This window comes from Dermacentor variabilis, chromosome 4 (genome assembly GCF_050947875.1).
Source record: "Dermacentor variabilis isolate Ectoservices chromosome 4, ASM5094787v1, whole genome shotgun sequence".
NCBI classification, from domain to species: domain Eukaryota; kingdom Metazoa; phylum Arthropoda; class Arachnida; order Ixodida; family Ixodidae; genus Dermacentor; species Dermacentor variabilis.
Genome location: NC_134571.1, coordinates 133,001,801 through 133,023,527, shown reverse-complemented (window position 1 = coordinate 133,023,527; position 21,727 = coordinate 133,001,801). Strand labels below are relative to the sequence as shown.

Here is a 21,727-nt window from a genome sequence, read left to right as displayed (position 1 = left end):
AGGTCGTAAAGCGGCTGGCGATGGCGCTGCAGGGCAAAAGCGTCGCCTGATGTGCAATGCCTTGCTTCCATGTTGTGATCTTATTAACTCGTTTCAGTAACCTTTACGTGTGGTTGCATTTGTTCTCTCCCATACTATGTATCTTTGTTCCCCCGCTCTTCCCTAATGGTGTCGTTCCTCCCAGTTACGAGAAGGCGGCAGTCATCATATCTGGCTTACGACATGAGCTGGAAACCATGTCCATTTTTGAGATTGTAAAGAACAATGCAGATATTAACGATTGACGCTTATTTTCAGTACCATGGCATTTTGCGGTTGTCTGCTACTCAGTCAACTTATAACTGTATATATTGGTGTATACGGGGGAAGGGAGTACGTCAATAGATATTTTGTGTAATATAGCCAACCTGAGGAATTGTAATCAGGAATAGTTATGTTTTCTTTCTTGCCTTGTGAAACATGGAGCCTGACATGGAGCTGATAATTGGTCCTAAGACGAAGCATCGCAAGTACAATGTAATGTTTTCTTCGCGCGGATGCTAACATTCTTGCTTAAAGAAACGAGGTGAGTAGCGAGGCGATTAAAGTGTCATTGTTCTTCGGCCTGAGAGGACATCTGTGCCAAAAGCGGCCTCTACATTTAAGGAACGCGCATATGCGCGTTCCTTTATTTACATCTACATTTACAGGTTGTTGGAAAGCTGCAGTTATCTGGCTATCGGTCATCCGCAAGGCTGCGCTTATATGACAGCAGTGTGTATCTTCATACTTGCTTTGGCAACTCATCATCATCATCATCAGCTTGGTTACGCGCACTGCAGGGCAAAGGCCTCTCCCATATTTCTCCAACAACCCCGGTCATATAATAATTATGGCCATGTCGTCCCTGCGAACTTCTTCATCTCATCCACCCATATAACTTTCTGCCGTCCGCTGCTACGCTTCCCTTCCCTTGGAATCCAGTCCGTAGCCCTTAATGAACATCGGTTATCTTCTCTCCTCATTACATGTCCTGCCCATGCCCCATTTCTTTTTCTTGATTTCAACTAAGATGTCATTAACTCGCGTTTGTTCCCTCACCCAATCTGCTGTTTTCTTGTCCCTTAACATTACACCCATCATTCTTCTTTCCGTAGCTCGTTATGCGCAGGATGTTGAACATGACACTGGCGAATGGGTAAAACACGGCGTCAACGGAGCTGCTTTCTAATGTTGCGCTCGACCATCTAGCTTCTCTACAGGATCCGTCCCTTCAGGGCAAGTTTGTACCTTGCAGTTGGCATAATTTCCCGATAATATGATGTTGAAAATACAGTAAACAAGAAATTCAGGGCAATAAATGTTCGCATAATGAGCGTCGACTGTAAATTAAAATCTAGTAGTGAAGGAAGCTTTAGCGTGCGAACGTTTTTTTTTCCTTCGACAAGAGAGAAAAATATGGAGAGGACGCTATAAACCCTGTGCATTTCAGAACGGCATTTTGAAAATTTACAATTGTTCATCGGCTTCACTTAGATAAGGTTTGTTGCATCGCGTGCCTCAAGATAACTTCGATACTTGGTATACGACAAAATCGTGTTGCTTAACTCAAGCTGCTTCACTTAATTCTGCATATTTGTTTATTATTGAATTTACGCAATGCCTCATAACCTCGAGCGTACCGGAATCTTGGAAGAACGCTAACATAATCCTAATCCATAAGAAAGGGGACGCCAAAGACTTGAAAAATTATAGACCGATCAGCTTACTGTCCGTTGCCTACAAAGTATTTACTAAGGTAATCGCAAATAGAATCAGGAACACCTTAGACTTCTGTCAACCAAAGGACCAGGCAGGATTCCGTAAAGGCTACTCAACAATAGACCATATTCACACTATCAATCAAGTGACAGAGAAATGTGCAGAATATAACCAACCGTTATATATAGCTTTCATTGATTACGAGAAAGCGTTTGATTCAGTCGAAACCTCAGCAGTCATGGAGGCATTACGGAATCAGGGTGTAGATGAGCCATATGTAAAGATACTGGAAGATATCTATAGCGGCTCCACAGCCACCGTAGTCCTCCACAAAGAAAGCAACAAAATCCCTATAAAGAAAGGCGTCAGACAGGGAGATACGATATCTCCAGTGCTATTCACAGCATGTTTACAGGAGGTATTCAGAGGCCTGGAGTGGGAAGAATTGGGGATAAAAGTTCATGGAGAATACCTTAGCAACTTGCGATTCGCTGATGATATTGCCTTGCTTAGTAACTCAGGAGACCAATTGCAATGCATGCTCACTGACCTGGAGAGGCAAAGCAGAAGGGTGGGTCTGAAAATTAATCTGCAGAAAACTAAAGTAATGTTTAACAGGCTCGGAAGAGAACAGCAGTTTACGATAGGTAGCGAAGCACTGGAAGGGGTAAGGGACTACATCTACTTAGGGCAGGTAGTGACCACGGATCCGGATCATGAGACTGAAATAACCAGAAGAATAAGAATGGGCTGGGGTGCGTTTGGCAGGCATTCTCAAATCATGAACAGCAGGTTGCCACTATCCCTCAAAAGGAAAGTGTATAACAGCTGTGTGTTACCAGTACTCACATATGGGGCAGAAACCTGGAGACTTACGAAAAGGGTTCTGCTGAAATTGAGGACGACGCAACGAGCTATGGAAAGAAGAATGATGGGTGTGACGTTAAGGGATAAGAAAAGAGCAGATTGGGTGAGGCAACAAACGCGGGTAAACGACATCTTAGTTGAAATCAAGAAAAAGAAATGGGCATGGGCCGGACATGTAATGAGGAGGGAAGATAACCGATGGTCACTAAGGGTTACGGACTGGATTCCAAGGGAAGGGATGCGTAGCAGGGGGCGGCAGAAAGTTAGGTGGGCGGATGACATTAAGACGTTTGCAGGGACAACATGGCCACAATTAGTACATGACCGGGGTAGTTGGAGAAGTATGGGAGAGGCCTTTGCCCTGCAGTGGGCGTAACTAGGCTGATGATGATGATGATGATGATGATGATGATGATGATGATGATGATGATGATGATGATGATGATGATGATGATGATGATGATGATGATGATGATGATGATGAATTTAGGATGTCTACAGGCCCATAAAAAACTTCAAAAGTTTTTGGCTATCACGGAAGCTTAGGTTATGTTCGTGTAAAGAAAAGTAGTAGAGGGTCATAGAAGCCACTGCCACCGAATAAAGCTGCAATAAGTGTTTGAGCGAGTTGTAACGGTGTAAAGTTGAACTCACTTGAAGATGGACCTGCAGTGGACGATCGCCGGCAGCACAACCACCGCGAATAAGAACACCAGGAACGTTAGCTTGCTGCCTGCCATCATGAGGTCGCTCGGTCGGCTCGACGGGTTTCTGCGAAGAGAAGGCAGAGGCGGCGACGTGCTAACGTGAGATGAGCGCCCGCCATGCAGACGGCGCAGAAACATTGGCGTTTTATAATGAAACACCCGCTGGCCGAGTGGGGGCGCCAGCGAACACCGCGGCATCTGGCATCTCATGCCTAACAGGCTACGATCGCTCGTCCTGCTGAGCACGGTCTCTCCGCTCCATGCGCCCAAAGAGAGGGAAACGGGCCTTGCGCTTACCACGTGACGCAAATGGAACCTTGCGTATGTGAAGTTCCAGGATGAGCGAAAGTACTTCCACGCGCAAGCTTGACACCGAGAGAGGAAGATAACTACTTTATTAAAGGTATCTTCGACATTATGCAGTAAATATTACTGCGTAGTCGTTCGCTGCGCAAAACGTATTGTTTCATTGACAGCTTGTCCCCTGAGTCCTTTTGTGTATTGCCCGCATCTCATTACCGAACCTTGTCTCAATTTATCCTAGCGGTTTTCTTTACAGTTCCCTGGTAATAAAGTGGCTTACTGACTTATTGACCAAGTGTAATTAATTTTTAAGTATCTGTTTGCTTCGGCAGTTTGTGCAGTCGTCATTCCTGGTAAATAAACTGCACTTCTGCCAATGGAACCACCTGGGGCCGCTAGCTGGTTTAATTTTTGTTGTCGAATGAGTGGTCCGCACAATGTAGAGCCACAGAAAACCCAATTCTGTGTTTGAGAGAGTCTCTGGACCTTGCATACCGTGTTCGTTGCGCCGCATTATTAGTAAATGCGCCGTTCTTACGTCCTGCGCGAGCATTTGCCCGCGAAACTTGTGAAGTCATATTAACGTTGCCCATTAAAATTTTTCGTGGCATCCATAATGGTCAGGGACAGACATAAGGCCCGGTGCTGCCCTCACAAGAGGCGAGCATTAAAAAAAATAGGAACATAAAAAATCCAGGCTTGGGGATTGAGCAGGCATACAGGGTGCTAGTTTTGCCCTCAGTGTGCCTACGTCATCACGCTTCAGTGACGCATGGCATGCTATTTTGGAAACACCAAGCTATCGGGGCCTGCCAGCAATTTTCACAACCTGGTTATATGAGCTTCATTACAGGGAACGACCTCGCATTATAACTTCAACCGTGCAGCACTTCGTTGAGCAGATCCTAGACATCGTTTTTTTTTCTGAGGTTACGCTATTATGGCGTTTAGAACACAGCCCATGGTGCAGTGAGAAATGCGACGCTTTTCCGAAAATAGCACGGCATTCGCGGTGCACAACGCGCTCTGCAGGTGAGCGCGTTGTGTTGGTCAAATGTGGAGTGGTCTGCTTGACGGGTATGGCGGCGAGTAATCAACGGCAAGTATAGGTTAGCTTGGAAGCCTTGCAATCCTTACTGTCAAAGTGAAACGGGATAAAGTGTTGACAGATAATGGAGATTGCCACTATTATTAGATAGCGAGTAAAGAAAGAATTAATTCTAAGTGCCCGTGCTTTTAACGAAGATTCGGCGAGATCATTTTGCTTGATTCACTTCTGCGACTCATGCCACGCTTACTAAATTAGCCGTATTCTGTAAATCGCGTATAAACGCTTCCTAATCTTACCATCAGTCCCGCACAACGAGACCTTGGTGCTCCTATTGCCCGTTTTTTTTTTCTTCTTTCTTTTCTGGGCCTAATTTATTGTTAAATCTCAGGCACTGGGTCTATCCACATTTACAGCAAATCATGCTAGGGCATAGCTGCTTCACGCCATCTTCTAAAACGGCTGTAGTTTACTCTTGCTAATCATTGTGCGCTGGCTGTTTCTGCCAGTTACCTTTTTTACACTGAACGTGCTTTTCGAGAACTTTCGTATGAAGCCTTGCAGCTGCCTTTCCCAAAAGGCTGCGGGGCTCTCGACAGTACCTTCAAATAGTTGCTTCTTGGGCAGTTCGCTCCTTAGCCGTCCCTTTCAGTTCCTTTCGGCACACGTACCGTTTCATGTACATTTGCCTAACATGCTCTTGGGTGCTTGTGATCGTATTGGGATTTTGGATTCAAAGGTGGTTTAACGAAGTGTCTTCTTCTTTTTTTAAGTGACTCCGCTTTTTTTGTGTGGGTATACGGAGTCTACGAAACACAGCGGGCATTACTTCTTAGGCTCATCTTCTTCTTCATTTCTTACGAAGCTTTCATTTCACTGCAGAAATCCAATGCCTGCAGGCTGAATATGAGCTGATAGGGGCAATAAATGATAACAAAATATGTGCCATAGGGACATCTAAAATTTATAGTACATAAGCTATATGATGGGGGGGGGGGGGTATTCCTTAAGTTGGCCGTATCAGAAAGCGACGGCCATAGGTGCATTTTACTGGACAGCATATTTTTCCATACTGTGGACATGCACTGCAAATGCAGAAAAATCCTTCGGACGTTTGACACATGGTCTTCGCATTTTCACTTCCTCAAAAGCGCATTCACTCGATCTCTCTACGCGCAGCTGGTAGACTCCCATTCGCTCTGTGCAATTTCGCGAGGGATTTAATATCGATGCATTATTTAGGAACCATTACGAGCCCTTTCCCTTTTGTTGTTGACAGTGAATTTGTGCGACATCGTGCCATCGGTTTCGTATCCTATAGGGAATGCAGTCAATGAAGAGACTAGGCAGGTGCCTTGTTAGGATTTCGTCCAGATTGGATTGCCTACTCACTTTACACAGCCATTAGTACGATATGGAAAACATCGGACAATATGAGTGGCTCTGCGAACTGTAATTCAGTTAGTCGAAGCTTTCGCTGGAATTGGCCAACAATTCTAGTATAGTTCGCACCGGAGCCGCGAGGCTCTGGAAAATCAATCCGCGCGCTCGCTCCTGACTTCGAGGCGTGCTGGAATAAAACGGTATGTTTTTTTTTCTTTTTTTTTACAGTAAGCGCAAAGGGCCTACGTCGATTCAAAGATTCTAAAGCACGTGGTCTTCGTAATGTATTGACGGGTGCACACCTGCGTGGAGGTACCATGCGGCGCCCAAACAAATCCGGATACCTGCTTCAAAGGTCTGGGTTTTGAGGATCCTGGACTCTTCGGGCGCATGTATACAGACCGCTCGCATAGCGTTATGGGAGAATAATGAGGTGGGAGCGACGCCACATCCCAAGTAATCACTAAGCACATCGAGGGTTTCAAACGACAATGTGGTTCCGTATAGCAAAGAACTCCGCAACTGTATTAGAGAAGTTTTTGATTGAACCTATGCTATTCACAGGTAAGTGCATATACTTGATGCTCCTTCGTTGTCAAATATTCGCACACAGATTGGACTGCGCGTGAGTTTGGTGAATAAATTCGGGTACCTAATTCCCCGTTGCTCTATTCATGAAGTCGTCTTGTATTTTGCCGACTAGGTTCCAGTTTACCTTACGCGTGATTCGACATCCGCATGAAGTGAATTTACAAATCCAATTCCGAGCTCATTTAAATTAAGGAGACCGATGCTCATGTAATAAAGAATTTCTGCTGTTATCGATTCAGAATGATGCTTACTGCTTACAAATGAAGCTACTGAATTCCTAAACGAACCTTCTTCCACCAGGTTCTAACAGACCGCTGAGTGAGTCCCAAGATAAGGTTAAAAAGGAAGCTGTCGGCATTTCATAACCGTGCGTAAAGCGTGCAGCTATAACACTACACACGGAGAAACACAAGTGGGCGCAAAGAACATTGATACTGAAAAAACAAAGAAAGAGCGGTGATAGAACACTAGTTTTATTGGGTGAAAGGTCTGACTCATTGGCTGGCAAACATAGCTGTATATCAAGCAGAAGGGAACCCTTCATCTTCCTCTATTGTTATTTTTTCCTTGCTTCTTCCAGCGCTGTGATGAACTTGTTCGAATGAAAGTGCTACAGTTCGGTAACAGCATTAAACGCTATAGTAGAGGAAAGGTTAAAATGTACTGCGTGATTTATTCGCCCTTATTATAATTGTACAGTTTTCCTAGCTAAACGTATGTCCCGCGTTCACAGTCTTTCTGGAAACGGCCCTCCAGCGAAGTCGTTTCTGCGGCGTTCAATAGGTTGCAGATTGTTGAATAGATAAGTGCGCTGTAAACGAGCTTGAAGGTGTATACTGCGCACCATGGTGAAGTGATTTGGGCTTTCTTATTTGTGCAGCTGCACAAAATGCAAGTGAAAGAAACAATCATTCAGTGTCCGTGATTTATCGTAATAAAGTAAAGTTAGCTGGATGCTGCTAAACTCATCTTGACACCATCCACTGGGACGTTCATAACTCGCTTTGTGCGACACCTCGGCTTATCCGAACAAAAGTCACCAGAGAGACGGTTGTCACCACGCAACACAAGAGGGCGCGTCTAAACATGAATACCGCTTCGCGTCTGTCGTATAAATATACTGATAGCGACATCGAAACCGTTTTTGGAATAGGGTGCGTCAGAAGCGTACCAGGTGCAGCGTCACGAAACAGCGCGCTTAAGTGCTGGTCTCCGGCGCTCGATCGTTTTCTTTAGAAGCGCTCTGCAGTCGGAAACAGAAAGCTAACACTGAAGTGACCACCTGATTACTATGCGCAATTCATTACACTTATAACGAAGGCTTCCAAGAAGGCTTCGAATGCGCCGCGTCTTACACTTTCGAGCGAGAGCCCCCTCAAAGGCCGCACTATGCCGCGGCCTTTGACGCCAATATTGACCCGTGCCCCTCGCTGCTAGAAGCGGGGCCAATTAAACGTTGCCAGCACGTGTCTTAAATGGGGGCGATCTGCTCAGAAATGAAGCCTGCAGCCGAGAAGGAAAGACGGCGGTTTAAGCGGGCGATCAACGGTTTCGCGACGTATTCTCGTAATCCGAGGGTTTCCTTCTCATAGTCGCGCCGAAGGCGAACTAATTATACCCTTGCTGTTACGTGCGTGGCTGTGGTGGGCTTCGATTTCCTACTTGCAAGAGGCGCGGTTATATTATCCATGGCTTCTTCTTTGCCTTTTATGCAGTCCTTTTCAGTGTTATCCGCGGACGTGCAGATTTCTTCATATAGAATAAAGAAACTACGCGTGTGTGAGCAATGGTGCTGCTGCTCCATGGAAAGCGGCGTTAAAAGTGCGCTTTGTGTGATCAAATAACCGCGCGAAGGCAAATCGATCCTTGTTGTTCTTTTGAACTTGGCTAGAAATGCTTTCTTTTTTTTAGGAGCAGATAGAAAGTCTCAATGGGGCGAGCGGGGAAGGTAATGAAGAAAACCGCGATTCCCGCATTTAGCCAATGAGATTGCCGACTTAGCTGTAATGCGTTACGTTAGATCGGTAATCGCGCAGTGTTAAAATTATACTAACGCACAGCCACAGCGCAACGCACTGTAAAGAGTTATCGCATTTCAAAGTTTATCAAATTTTACTTATGTCGGGATAACTAACGTGAGGTAACTTTCCGAAAGCACTCAACTTATACTGCTTTGAGCTTTCAGCTTTCGGCTTTGAGTAGTGAGTATTGAGAATTTGAGTATGGGGCTTTGCGCTCAATGCCAAGAAAAGCACGAAAAGCGTACGCACCGCCGGAACCAAGGCTGCAAAATGGCGCCCCATGCCACTGCACTCCTAAGAACGCACACAAAAACGAAGCGTAATGAGTCGAAATGCTATTGGTATCAACTTTTGGCTCCTTTGGAACGGCGTTAGGGCGTTAGCCGACCTTCGTTCAGAAGTTGAAAGTGCACTTATGATTTTTTTTTCAGTAAAGCCCTCCTTGAGTACGCTCGGCGTCGTGGATGAATTTCAGCTCCATCCGTCCTCCCTAGCAAGAAAATAGTGGAAGGGGAAAAAATACAACGTGGCAAGCAGCGCACGAAGCATATAGATATCTACAGTGCGGATTCCCCCAATTAGTGGCGACTATAGCGGCCTTAATTAACTTTCTGTTTTAGTTTCGGCTTTGTTTCTCAGCGTGTCCGCTTTATCGTCCCCTCCTCACTTGCTATAAATAAAGAAAACGGAGCGTGCCACCAGTTACAGCAATAAGGGGTTAGGTGCGAGAGCCGTGCATGTTTATTGACGGTAAATTTTGTTGACATGATTTCCTTGGTTACCGTTCTGTCTTGTAGACTGAATGTGACACGTCGTAAGGCTCATATGCGCTCGATTAGAATTAACACCAGGAAATGCAAATTACAACATTTTTCAAAATAGAAAACTGAGTCCGTCCGTTACAGGCATCGGGGCCCCAAGGCGACATCTTTTATATAGAACACATCCGAAGTGCACATCATTATATATGATCGTTTATTCCCGATAAACTGGGCAAAAAAATTTCGTTCAATATATTCACCCACCATCGCTTTGCTGCAGTTCTCAATCACCTCAAGAGAGGTTCAATGCTTGTTATTGTCATCATTGTTAGTCACAATCGAATGCGCGGTACATTCTCTATATTCACGTTTTCCTGTGCTTCCCACAAGGGAACGTCGAGAAGCTTTCGCGTCGCAATTCCATGGTCTCGGCTACACAATCTTGTGCGAAAAACCTTGTGTCTGCATCTTTTCTGTCCACGCATGAATACGAACAACGCGAAGTACCAGTAAACCGCAGACCACAGCTTTGTATTATATACTTAGCAGTGGCGCAGGATGAATGCAAGGAGAGGAAGGCCACCGTTGTGAGGTTGTACTGTTGTGATGCGTTGCCCGTGATGCAGTGCCTCACAGAGAAAGGGCTCCTATTTATCCTTGACTTACTTGTGGACAGTATAGCTTACTCACGGGTGGTCATCAATGGCACAAATGATACAGTCGTAAAAATGTCGATATCGATTACATGACTGCCTCTATAACAGAGGGATCCACGCCAATCTCGCATGTTGAATGCATTGACTGTCCCCGGCCGCAACTTCTCTGCCCACGACTTCCGTTTATAGATCATTTCGTGAAAGAATGAATAAAAAAGCAGGCGGGATATATTTATTACGAAGCGCACAAGAAAAACACACACACAGCACTTGCACGAAATTTCAGAAACAATACTGACTTCACTACAACACGTACAGGCTTGTGGTAAGATATACATTGATCAAACTATTCATTGTAAGAATTTCTAATCGTTTAAAAGATCATTACAACTCGCTAGAAATTATGCATAGCTCCCATTCTCGCGTCTTACAATTGTCTATCCTCAGACGTCGCCCTGCAGAGTCTATCGTTGTGCCTTGTCGTTAACGCGCTTGCCCAATAGTTCTCGGGCGAGAATAGATCAACTTAATGTTTGTCTACTGGGGGCTTGGTCCTTCTTTTCGGGGCTTTGTCCTTCTTTTGCTTAATTGTTTTAAACTTACGCAATCTACTAATTGGCTCAGTTCAAAACGCTTCTCTGTAATCAATTCACTATCGCTTACGCTATGTTTCGCAAGTACGTTCTTATGAGGAACACAGACCAGCGCCCCCGTGAATTTCCAGAAGCTTTTCATGTTGGAAAGGCACGTGTATTCATGTGGGATCCAACAAGCAATAACACTGACAAAGCATGAATTCAACTATTTTAATCATACGTGGTTACATGTTGCCCCACGTGACTCCGGACTTAGTTATTCTTTGATGTTTAGTCTTGCTTTCTTCAATGGTGTTCGTATACAACCCCCGGCTGGCTCGGTTTCCTTTCTTCACACAAACACACACACACACACACACACACACACACACACACACAGACACACACACACACACACACACACACACACACACACACACACACACACACACACACACATATATATATATATATATATATATATATAGTAAACTTGAGCGATGTGATACGGTAATCGCAAGTGTCGAATTTCAACAGTTTTGACCTGTGAACTGGTCTTCATCAGGGTTTACAAAAATTGCATTTCGGAACACATCAATTCTGAAGTGCCATTCAGCACCTTCCTATACTAACTGAGCAGTTGGCAGCTGCGAACATATGCTTTCATGTCCATTGGGTATATAAAATCAGCCTTTAAATATGCGTGAATAGAATACGCAGTTGGATACAGCATTGAATTTGAATGACCATCAGAGGGTGAGCAGTGCTCCGCAAATGATATTCTTGCGAAATATTGCGCTATATGAATGGAGAAATTCAGTTTCGAATTCTAAAGCTATTTGTTTGCACATGAATGCCCGTATGCAGGCCTCGCACGTTATAACCTTATGTATAGACTTCGGCAGAAATTGGGCAGGCCTAGGTCACGCGTCCCACAGTCAAGTTTTCTGCAACTTGAGGTTGCTCCACATAGTGGAGCTTCTTCCGTGAACAGACCATGGCTAGGCGTTGCCTTTACGAACTCATATGCTTTCCTTATTTGAATGGCCAACAGCCCCACGTGCGACACATGCAACAGCGATGAGATGCTGGCACACATTATCTGTGTCTGCCCGCGATATAGTGCCCAGAGTCAAGTGATGTGCAGAGTACTGGACCAGGTGGACAATTGTCCACTATCAGAACTCGAAGCTTTAGGTTAGTGCTCCGAAAGAGCATCAGCGTTGAAGGCCTTTCTAGCGTTATTAAGGTTCCTGCGGTCTGCGGGGCTTCACGATACACTTTAAGAATGCCGCCCCCTACTGCTCTAGTGTACGCGCTTTGTTCGTGCTCGCATTTCTTTCTCTCTATCTCCCCCTTCCACTCTCTTTCTTTTATCGCCCGTAACCCTTCGCCCCCCTCTGTTTACCTCCCTGCCCCTTCTCTGTATACTTTTCTCTCTCTCTTTCCGCGAAATTGGGTTGATTACTTTCTCGGGGGACTGCGGGCGGACGGGGACTTCTTCAGGAATATTTTCATTGCGTGGACCTCCTATAATGAGGAATTCTCCGATGGTCACGAAAGCTGCCGTTGGTTGGCAAAAGCAGGCCTATCGAGTAGCGTTTGATGTAAGCGTTGATGGCATTGTACTGTATAGCGCAAGGCTGCTGAGAGTCAGGACAGTATTCGATTTTTGCACACTGGCGATTAGCGCTTGGTCTACTATCATGCTTTGTTACTGCAGACCTCGCGGTAGCGCGAAACGAACGTTACGTTACAACAACGACAAGAAGAAATAGCTCATTTCCTACTTGCCGTTTCCGGAGTGCCCTTTTCTGATATTGACTTAGACGGAAACGTAAGACTACACATGACGTCGTGACGCAAACGATAGTCAAGCCGGAGCAGAACATCGTGACATTTTGGTAGTCAGGGCTTGTTAGTCTAGGGTTGCGTGGTTTGTCTTACACGCTCCTACAGACACCTCCTGGGAGACTAAATCGAAAGGTGTTTGTAAAAAGGCTATCACACTAAAGTGTAGAAAATAGGCCTTATCCGTTATTGATGACAGTGGGCACAATATTGCGCAGCTGGGTGATACCTGTGTGAGCACCCCGTCGATAGCCTTAGCGACAAAAGGGCTAAATTTCCCAAGAAGAAATTATCGGCATGTAGGACATGCCATAGGAAGCTTTTTGGTTTGTTCATTAAGCAGCAGGCTTAGGAATCACTTGCTGTTAATGTATCTTTGCGTGATGCAATGCCGAGATTGTGTTGTTCTGGCGTGATTATGCGTGCACATATAGAGCATGTCCCAGGTAAGTTCAGTAAAGCATTAAAAATATGCAAATGCCCCGTAGCTAGACAGAACCAAGGTAGTGTTGCTTGGCGTCGCTTGGAGATACTCCTTATTTCTTGCATCACGCCTAATTACAATAATATTGCTAATTATTCAACTTCTCAAGTAATTAGATGAAAACAGTCAATGAGGTGTTTTTTCGACTGTGAAAGAAGCCCACGAACGCTTACCCACTTACTACTTGTCACAAGATCACCTCGCACTATATGGACGGCAGGGGTTTTTTACTCCCCCCACCCCATCAGAAGCTCAACCGAGCTCAGGCAGTCACTTTAAGAATGATTCAAACTACATCTTATCCCACACCTTTTGTGCTTAAGAAAATTGACCAGGATTCTCCCGCGAAATATAAAAGTTGTGGACACACTCCGTGTCTATTTGATCATACGTTCTGGCTGTGCCCCAACCAAAGGGCTTCGGATATGAACAATTAGGAGGACTGGTGTCGGCGCGTATCCAGCGAAGTCCTCCAAGATCTACTGCTGGCCGTCTGGAGAGCTCACGACATCGGGAAAGCCTTTGGCCTACCGGGGCCTACGTGGGCGGAGCCACCGACTTAGCCTGGGGGCTTTTGCCCTCTAGCCCTAGTTTCTGTGTACCCAAATAAAGTTCTTGTCATGCCATGCGCGCAAAGTGCCTCGAGCGGCCATTCGCACTGTAATTTTGCGTCTATTCGCGGCATTCTTTGACGCTCAGAAAGACACTTTTACGTAGCACGTATTGAGCAACTGAAAGCTGCATCGAGCTTTTCATGTCGCTCTACAATTTTCTCATCGAAACTTTTCATTTAACTATATAATATTTGAGAAGCTTATTCAATAGTTCGGTCCCATAATGTAATTCGGCGGAATGCAAAGAATAATCTGAGCTGCTCCAAGCGACGGGAAACTACATTACCTCAGTTCTTCCCATTTAAGTGGCATCTTCAGATTTTTAAAGTTTGGTTGAACTTACGTGGGAGACCCTGTATGTGCTGCGCACCGTTTTTCGAATAAGCCGTCTTGAGAGTCAGCACCTTTTGTGTCGATTTCTGTTTGTCGTGTCTACTTCGCGCAGTAGGCGTGGCCGCTATCACAGTAAGTAACGGTGAGCGCTCAGAAGCTTGTCACTACTTCATCTGAGGTTTTGAGATTCAGGAATCTCAGCTTTTCCGCAAAAAAATGAAAAGTAAATGAAAATAGTATGTGAATAGTCTTTTGTAACAGACGCATGTTTCGGGTACCCAACTTTAACCGTGAGGCGTCCTGATGTGTCTAAATATTTTCGCTACCAGGTGTCGCGCATCAGCTACCTCCTGAGGAAGCGCGTAGAGGCATCTGGTCACGCGTAGACGTGTTGGCCACTACCATCGCATGCCACACTGGCAGATGGGGCAGTCAGGTGGCAACCTTTCAGTTATACCAGTGGCATTCAACTTGTGCTGATTGGCGTTAAAGCCACCGTCGCTTGTTGTGTGATATCAAGCTTGTGGAGATATCTACGTCCCGGTTTCAAAATTAATCCTCTGAAGATTAAGAACCAGGCGCCGCTCTAGTTGCTTTCGTTAAATTCGGATGTATTCATGAGCACTGCGACGTTTTCTATTCTTCCCGTCCTAGCATAACATGGCATTTTTGATTGGGTAAACATATCGAAAATCACAATGCTTAAAATGCGCCTAAAGTACATAAATGTTCTGTAGAAATTTGTTAATGGAGCCGTGTCTTAATGACCTTTTACTGGCCCCTTGATGCAGTTGCGTGGTCGGTTTGACAAAGGCAAACAAGGCTGCGTAACAGCAGCCGTCGCCAATAGGGATTTGTTGCGTATAAACTTCGTAGGGGTGACGTAACGCCCCCGGGATGAGTGCCGTGTATGAAGCTGTTGCCAAGTCTTGCGCAAGAAGGTCGAAAGAAGAAATCAAGTGGTAGGGTCGAATGACTCACAGGAATGACAGTAGAAAAGAAAAAAAAAATAAGGGAGATGCGCCGTAACACGTCTATATGAGACCAGAAAATTGTCTCAGCCTTTATACCGCGCGGCCGCCAAGCCGCAACGGTTTCAGTTTCGCTTCGTCGTGATGCAGAACTTGGGGAGCCTCAATTACCCAGTGACGTAGTCGCTAAGTAGCCTTTTAGCTGACTCGCCCAGGTCGGACAATTCTGCTTCGTATTGCAGAGCAAAGAAACAGCGAATATGTCGATTGGGTGGCAAAAGAACTACATAAATATTTGGTCGTCTCATCAGATCTGTAATTTTTCTTACAGTATCCATTGAACGATAGTCGACAGGATATAGCTAGTCGTCTCATTATTATTGTCAAGAGTAGCTACGAGAAGAAGAGGGAGAATTGTCATAGAGAGGAAGGCTGTATGTGCTGCTCAAAATTTAGAGGACGCTTAAGCTTCGCCTCTAAGAATGGAACGCGATAGATTTCAAAGATCTCTGAGTGGTTGTCACTTTTACGGCTACCGCAGCTGTCTTGCGGATGCGCGGAGCCGAGCGCGATGGTGCTGTTGCAAGGAACCGAGCTGGCCGCGCCACTAGAAAATGGGTTTTTGTTTGAGTTTCCATGCAACAGAAACAGTTTCCTGGTGTATTCAAATGAACCTACGCTACAGTGCCTGTAGGTTGTGCTTAGGTCGTACTTTATACATTTTCGGACGTATTTTACTTTGAGGATTTCAAATAATTCAGTAACGAATCTGTGCCACGCGAAGCGCCTCCATAGTTGTGGTTCGGTATGATTTCTCGCCGAGCCATGACCGACGCCAACATCGGATTTTTGGCAGCACAGGACCCTTAACGCTGTCGCTTAGCTGTCAGTTTATAAGTGTGGTGGTTGCCCAGAAGGGAACACGACATGGGCCGCTATAACCTAAATCTATTCGAAACTTTTATTGCGAAGTAATACTACTTTAGGTCGCACTTCATCCCGTTTCGTGGCGAGGCGGTGGTAGGCACCATTGACCTTTAACGCGACCTCGCTGCGTGACGTCACACCACGTGACCTAGAGTGACGTCACACGAGCTGTGTAAAAACGGGGCCCCATCTCACGCCGTCGCGAGGCGAGGCGGTAGCCACCAACGGCGGCCTAACTCCGGCTCCTCTCACCAGGGGCGCTAAGGTCGCTATGACGTGACACCAGCTGTGTAAAAACGGCGCCCCATCTCACGCCGTCGCGAGGCGAGGCGGTAGCCACCAACGGCGGCCTAACTCCCGCTCCTCTCACCAGGGGCGCTACGGTGAACTCCTCTGAATAGGGATAATTGTCTGAACAGGGATAGTGTACACTCCTCTGTGTACACTATTGCTTCGCAATCACCAGGCTTAACCAAGCTAAGCCACGGCCGTTTTTTCTATTCCACTTCTGCAATCATCCTTCCGCGATTGGTCAAGAACTTTTTTGAACTACCCCACCCTTTTTGTCAAAAGTTTTCGGGCTTCACCCACTTCATGTGCCTGTCATGCGACGTCACGAAACCGCGAATACTCACCGTGACAAAGTGACATGTACGCATTGAAGATACAGTAATATACCGAGCAAAACTGAATTTTCTTCTGAGTAGCCGCACGCTGCCCCGTTCCGAAAGCAATAAAAGATGGCTCCTGCCGAACGCTCAGGCACTAGCTACTCACACCTGCCGGAGAACATGGGTTTATTTGCGTATAATAAACCTTTTTGCGTGGCCGTGTAACATGTTCGAGAACTTTCGGCACGTTTACGACCTCGCTCTGCCAACTCTTCCTTGCTGAGGACCTGTGTCACCGGCATTGTTAACCTTCCGTTGCACGCCGTCGTGATTTTCGACCAGCCACCGTAAGCTAAGTATGGGAAAGCGGACCCATCGCAGACGCCGGCACCATCCTCCTTATTCGGTTTTCTATAGTCAGTGCGCTGACTCGGTCGCATCGAAACCCTCTCCACTTGAGCGTGCTCCTCGCCTCCCAGCAGTCGATTACGAACGAAAAACCCCTCAATGTAGGCAATGCTGTTGGTTTTAAAAGCAAAGAAAAGTGACCTCCTATAAACTAAGAGAGCGTTTGATTGGGCTGTTGAGGCAACGCTGCCTGTCACCGCCCGATGCTTGCGTCGGCGGTTCCGCAAGTTTGACGTCAGGAGAGGGGAATATAAGCATATTCCAGTAGTTTTACGTTATAGGGCCCACGGAAGGCGCACGAAGGACACCCGGCCATACTGACTGTGGCGACGGCATCGCATGTGTTTCGATGACGACAAGGTGCGAGGAAGATTACAGCGCCGATGAAGATGCGACGGCGGCTAAAGAAACCACAACGGCAAAAAAAAATTTGAAAGTTGGTTACGATGGCAAGAGGCGGCAGGAGAAAGTCACAACAGCTCACACCCAGGCGATCCCGCATGCAATAATGAATTCGGAAAAAGTCAACCTTCTTGGTACCTCCAAGGTCACGAAAACCTGGTCATGCGCAAGCTGGCGATGTCTGCTACCGACGTGAATAAGTCTGGTTGAATCACTTTTTGGCGTACTTTTCAGTAGATTTAGTGTACTTCTTAGCTTAACTGCGAGCATATGAATAAGGGGTGTTTGTGGAGATCGGGCCACATGGTTATTAGGGCTCTCTTGATCACCGCGAGCCCTTATTTTTCTTAAATCTGTATTGTTTGGATCTTCAGTCGCTGGCGCTGCGAGAAAATGCGCAATACAATGCACAATTATATTAGACATCATTGCGGAGTTTCCGGCAATATTCTTCCTTACCGATTATACAATTAGACCACCATTTACGCACCTAATTTCAGAGCAGTATTATCAATGTCCCTTTTCTTCTACGTGTGCACAAGAATGTTGGGGTGATTTATCACGTGTTCATGTAAGGCTTTGCATTGTCAATCGTGCTAATGGTTACCTGAACTTGTTTTCATTAGCACATCACCATTTCGTCGCTTCATTATCCACAGTTTTAGCGCCAACTTTTTCCGTAGCCGAACAATACCTGAAGGCCAATTGGCAATGACACTTCTGAGAAGCTTTAAACGTACTCGCATGACATTTTTCACCTTGAGCTACCATATGCATCTCGGTCAGCCAGCTCCTGCCAGCTGTGTTTAAGTGCGCAGAACATGTTCGACCTAAAGTTACCGTTTAATGAGGGAGAATCCAGGATTGAACGAAAGTCCGCGTACATACAATCATAGTCGATAAAGAATGAATCACTTTTTCAGATTATGCATCAGCTGCGCCTGGGCCAGGTTAGTAGCTACATGGCATGACTTATACCGCCAGACATATCTACCAGCGCCCCCTACACTTCACCCCAAAACAGAATAAAGTTTCCAAGCATTTCAGACTTTCAGGAACTATACCAAATTTTACGAGAAAATACCGAGTCCCGATGTGACCCTGCATGCTGTGAGAAATGTTAGCTGAATACATTGGTGGCTGGTGAGTTTCGGAGCCGAATTGCACCTATCGTCACAGTAGAAGAGAACGACCGGTTTGGAAGCACAAGTTAGATGACATGGCAGACGCTGCTCTTCGTGTCAGTTTGAGCAATGTTCGAGCAACATGAATAACTTATATTGCGCAGAGTTTTACCGACAAGCGACGGCACCAAGCGAGAAAAGTGCGTGACGTAAATTAGACCATAATGTGGAACATGCATCGCCGCCTGAACTGCAACAACTAGATCGAGCGCTATCAAAAGGATAATGGTATAGTGTTGCGGACAGGACAGTCTCTCTCTCTCTCTCTCTCTCGCCTGGCCCCCTTGCTTGCTATCCACAGGGGGGATTTAAGAGATTAGTAGGGAATAAATGTTACCAATGCCGGCGTATGCTTGACCTGACTCAATACTTTCCAGAATAGTATCGAGTTCAAAAGCAACGCCGGTCATGTCCTTTAGAAAAGCTTGTTAAAGAAAGAACAGAAAGCCCGGCCGGCGGATGAATTCACAGAACTTCTCTTCTGCAGTCCTGTTTGGCATATATTCCTGCCTGCCCAACTAAAATGCAAGGCAGCCTAGTTAATCGAAACAGCTCGAAACAGTATCGAAACAGTTTAGTGAATATGAGCCCTGACTCTGTTTGCGTCTGCACCGGCGCCGAATCGGAACGAGCAGGCGTTGAACGATGTCTCGCAATGAAATGGCATTTAAACTTCTGAACCTGCTGGATATTTCACTGCGCTCCATACTGCCCGTTCCAGCCTAACGAATGGTAGCGTGCAGTGCTTTGTTGCTAACCTTGCAATCTACGTGCTCTTTCTATTCTTTCTCTTTCAGGATCAGATTTCCACGGCTATTCTGAAGCCTATTCACTTTTTTTTAGTAGTTGCATTACTTTATTGCGCAAGCCAAAGTGCGGTTCCACAAAGTTTAAAGCCGTGGAGGCCGCTGCATTGCCTCATTTAAAGGCGATCTGTTATTGCCTTTCATGAGTTTCGTCGCGTGTTCTATATATGGTTCCCTTCATGTACTGCAAGCTATTGTTCAGTTAGGCATTTTCGTATGTGCATACTTAAACCGTGCTCATTTTGTTCGCGTCATAACAATTTATTGCATGGTGCATATGTATGCCTTGAATATAAGTGCATACTTGCATGATTGTTCTTAAAGGGCTGTTGCTTGCGTAACGCAACGCATTACGTTTAACTGCCGTCGTACTACATATAGCTTTTGAATAAATTTTGTTGATAGCCATTGTCGACACTGACGATACATATTGTGAGAACTACCAGTACGCTTTCTGAAGCACGATATTTTGCCGTTAAGCCTGTTTCTCACATAGCGACTCATAAAAGCTAAGCGAATGGTGGCTGCATATGCAAGAAGAAAGCGCTCACAAGTTTGGACCCTATACATTATACATTTCTATACTTTCGTGTTGTTGTTGTTGTTGTCAACCTTATTTTTATAAGTTACTTGGGTTTATTTTTCACGATCAGGCTAGACAGCCTTTCGTTGGCTGATTTTTTTAGGGGTCTCATCAGTTAATAAAAATGAAACCAAAATACCTAATATATTTTTTCTCCATTGTCGCCGGTTGCTTAGGGCTCATACAGGACTGCCTCTGATGCCATGAATTTATCCTTCGTAACGAATTTACTAAGTAGGCAATTTATTTAAGACGCAGCCTTGGCGCTGTCTGAAAGCAGCGCATGTAATGAAAGTTAAAACGCTATAATCTCATCCGCCGCTTTCATGCTTACTTGGTCTCAACAACGTCGGCTGTTTTCAAATAATGTGACAAACGGGTCTTTAGTGCACTGTAAGGGCCAACAGTTGAATCTGTGGAAAATTATGCGTGGCGTTAAGATACATTCCAGTATCAGAATATAAGCTTCCAGAAGACTATAAGCTTAATAAAAGCCTGAGACCAAGAACCGAGAAATGAGGAATTAATTCTTTGTTCCGTATTTATTTATTTATTTATTTATTTATTTATTTATTTATTTATTTATTTATTTACATACTCTCAAAGCCAGAGCGCATTACAGAGAGCAGGGGCGAGTACATATGTAGTCGTTGGCAATCTTCTTGAAACTAGTGGTGTCACAGATGGCAGCGATGGAGGCGGGAATTTGGTTCCAGTCGTCGGCAGCGCGTGGTATAAATGATTGAAAGTAATGAGTTGGAGTAGCACGGTCGTACCCTCACATTCATTTGGTGGTCAATGCAAGGTGAAATGTAGGATGGGTGAAGTAACAACTCATCTTTAAAAATAGGATTAGTGTAGCAAATCTTATGAAAGAGGCATAAGTGCATATATTCACGACGTACTGCAAGGTGTGGCAAATGGGGCTTCAGTGTTATTGATAATACACTTGCGTGACGTGCACAGTTTGATAGAATGAAACGGGCGGGCACTTCACTTCTGAAGTGATTCAAGACTTGTTAGATTAGCTTGAACAGGGTCCCAGATGGAGCAGGCATATTCGAGCTTGGGACGTGCCAATGTTTTATAAAGTTGTGACCTAACGTGAACAGTCGCACTGGAAAAATTGCGACGTGTGAAACCGAGCATGCGGTTAGCGTCGATAAATATGTATGCGAGATGTACGTTTCATGAGAGATTGCTAGTGATATGAATACAAAGATATTTGTAGCTGCTACACAGGCTAATAGTGCGTTCTTGAGGATATAGTTGAGCGAAAGAGGGCAAGCGGAAGTCCGTGAGACACGCATGCTTTTACATTTAGTAATATTAAGGTTCATTAAAGAACTGGAGCACCAAGAAGATATAGCTGTAAGATTGGATTGCTGGGCAGCATGATCAGAGGCGTTAGTGACGACGCGGTAAACTAAGCAGTCTTCGGCGAAAAATTTTATAGAAGTCACGAACTTGGGGATGTTATTAATAAAAAATTTGGAAGAGAAGTGGACCCAAAACAGACCCCTGAGGTACACCAGACCGCACAAAAACGGTGGAAGAGACATGTCCGTAAGCGGATACATATTGGAAGCGGTTAGGAAGGAAGCATTCTATGAAGCGCAAGACATTAGTATCGATATTAAGTTGACGCAACTTAAGGAAAAACAATTTGTGAGACACAGAGTCGAAAGCTTTTGCGAAATCCAAGAATATACAATCAATTGTGAGTCCTTTGTCTTCAGTACTAAATAAATCATTAGTCAAAACTAGGAACTGAGTGTTACATGAAAAAATTTCCTAAAGCCATGTTGGCACTTGGTGAAGAACAAGTTTGATTCCAGAAAAGTAATAAGATGCGAGTAAATGACATGTTCCATTAGCCTACAGGGTACGCTGGTTCATAA

At 45.2% G+C, this 21,727-nt stretch overlaps 1 protein-coding gene across 2 annotated transcripts in view; it reads right to left on the bottom strand.

Moving 5' to 3' along the window:
- LOC142579796 (uncharacterized) overlaps nucleotides 1–21,727 on the bottom strand; it is a 162,669-nt gene that overhangs the window by 19,505 nt on the left and 121,437 nt on the right. For both annotated transcript variants that reach the window (XM_075690370.1, XM_075690371.1), the window contains exon 2: nucleotides 3,262–3,378. In XM_075690370.1, coding sequence (XP_075546485.1) covers nucleotides 3,262–3,350 — 89 coding nt within the window. In that variant the 5' untranslated portion in view covers nucleotides 3,351–3,378. The remainder of the gene's footprint in view (nucleotides 1–3,261; nucleotides 3,379–21,727) is intronic.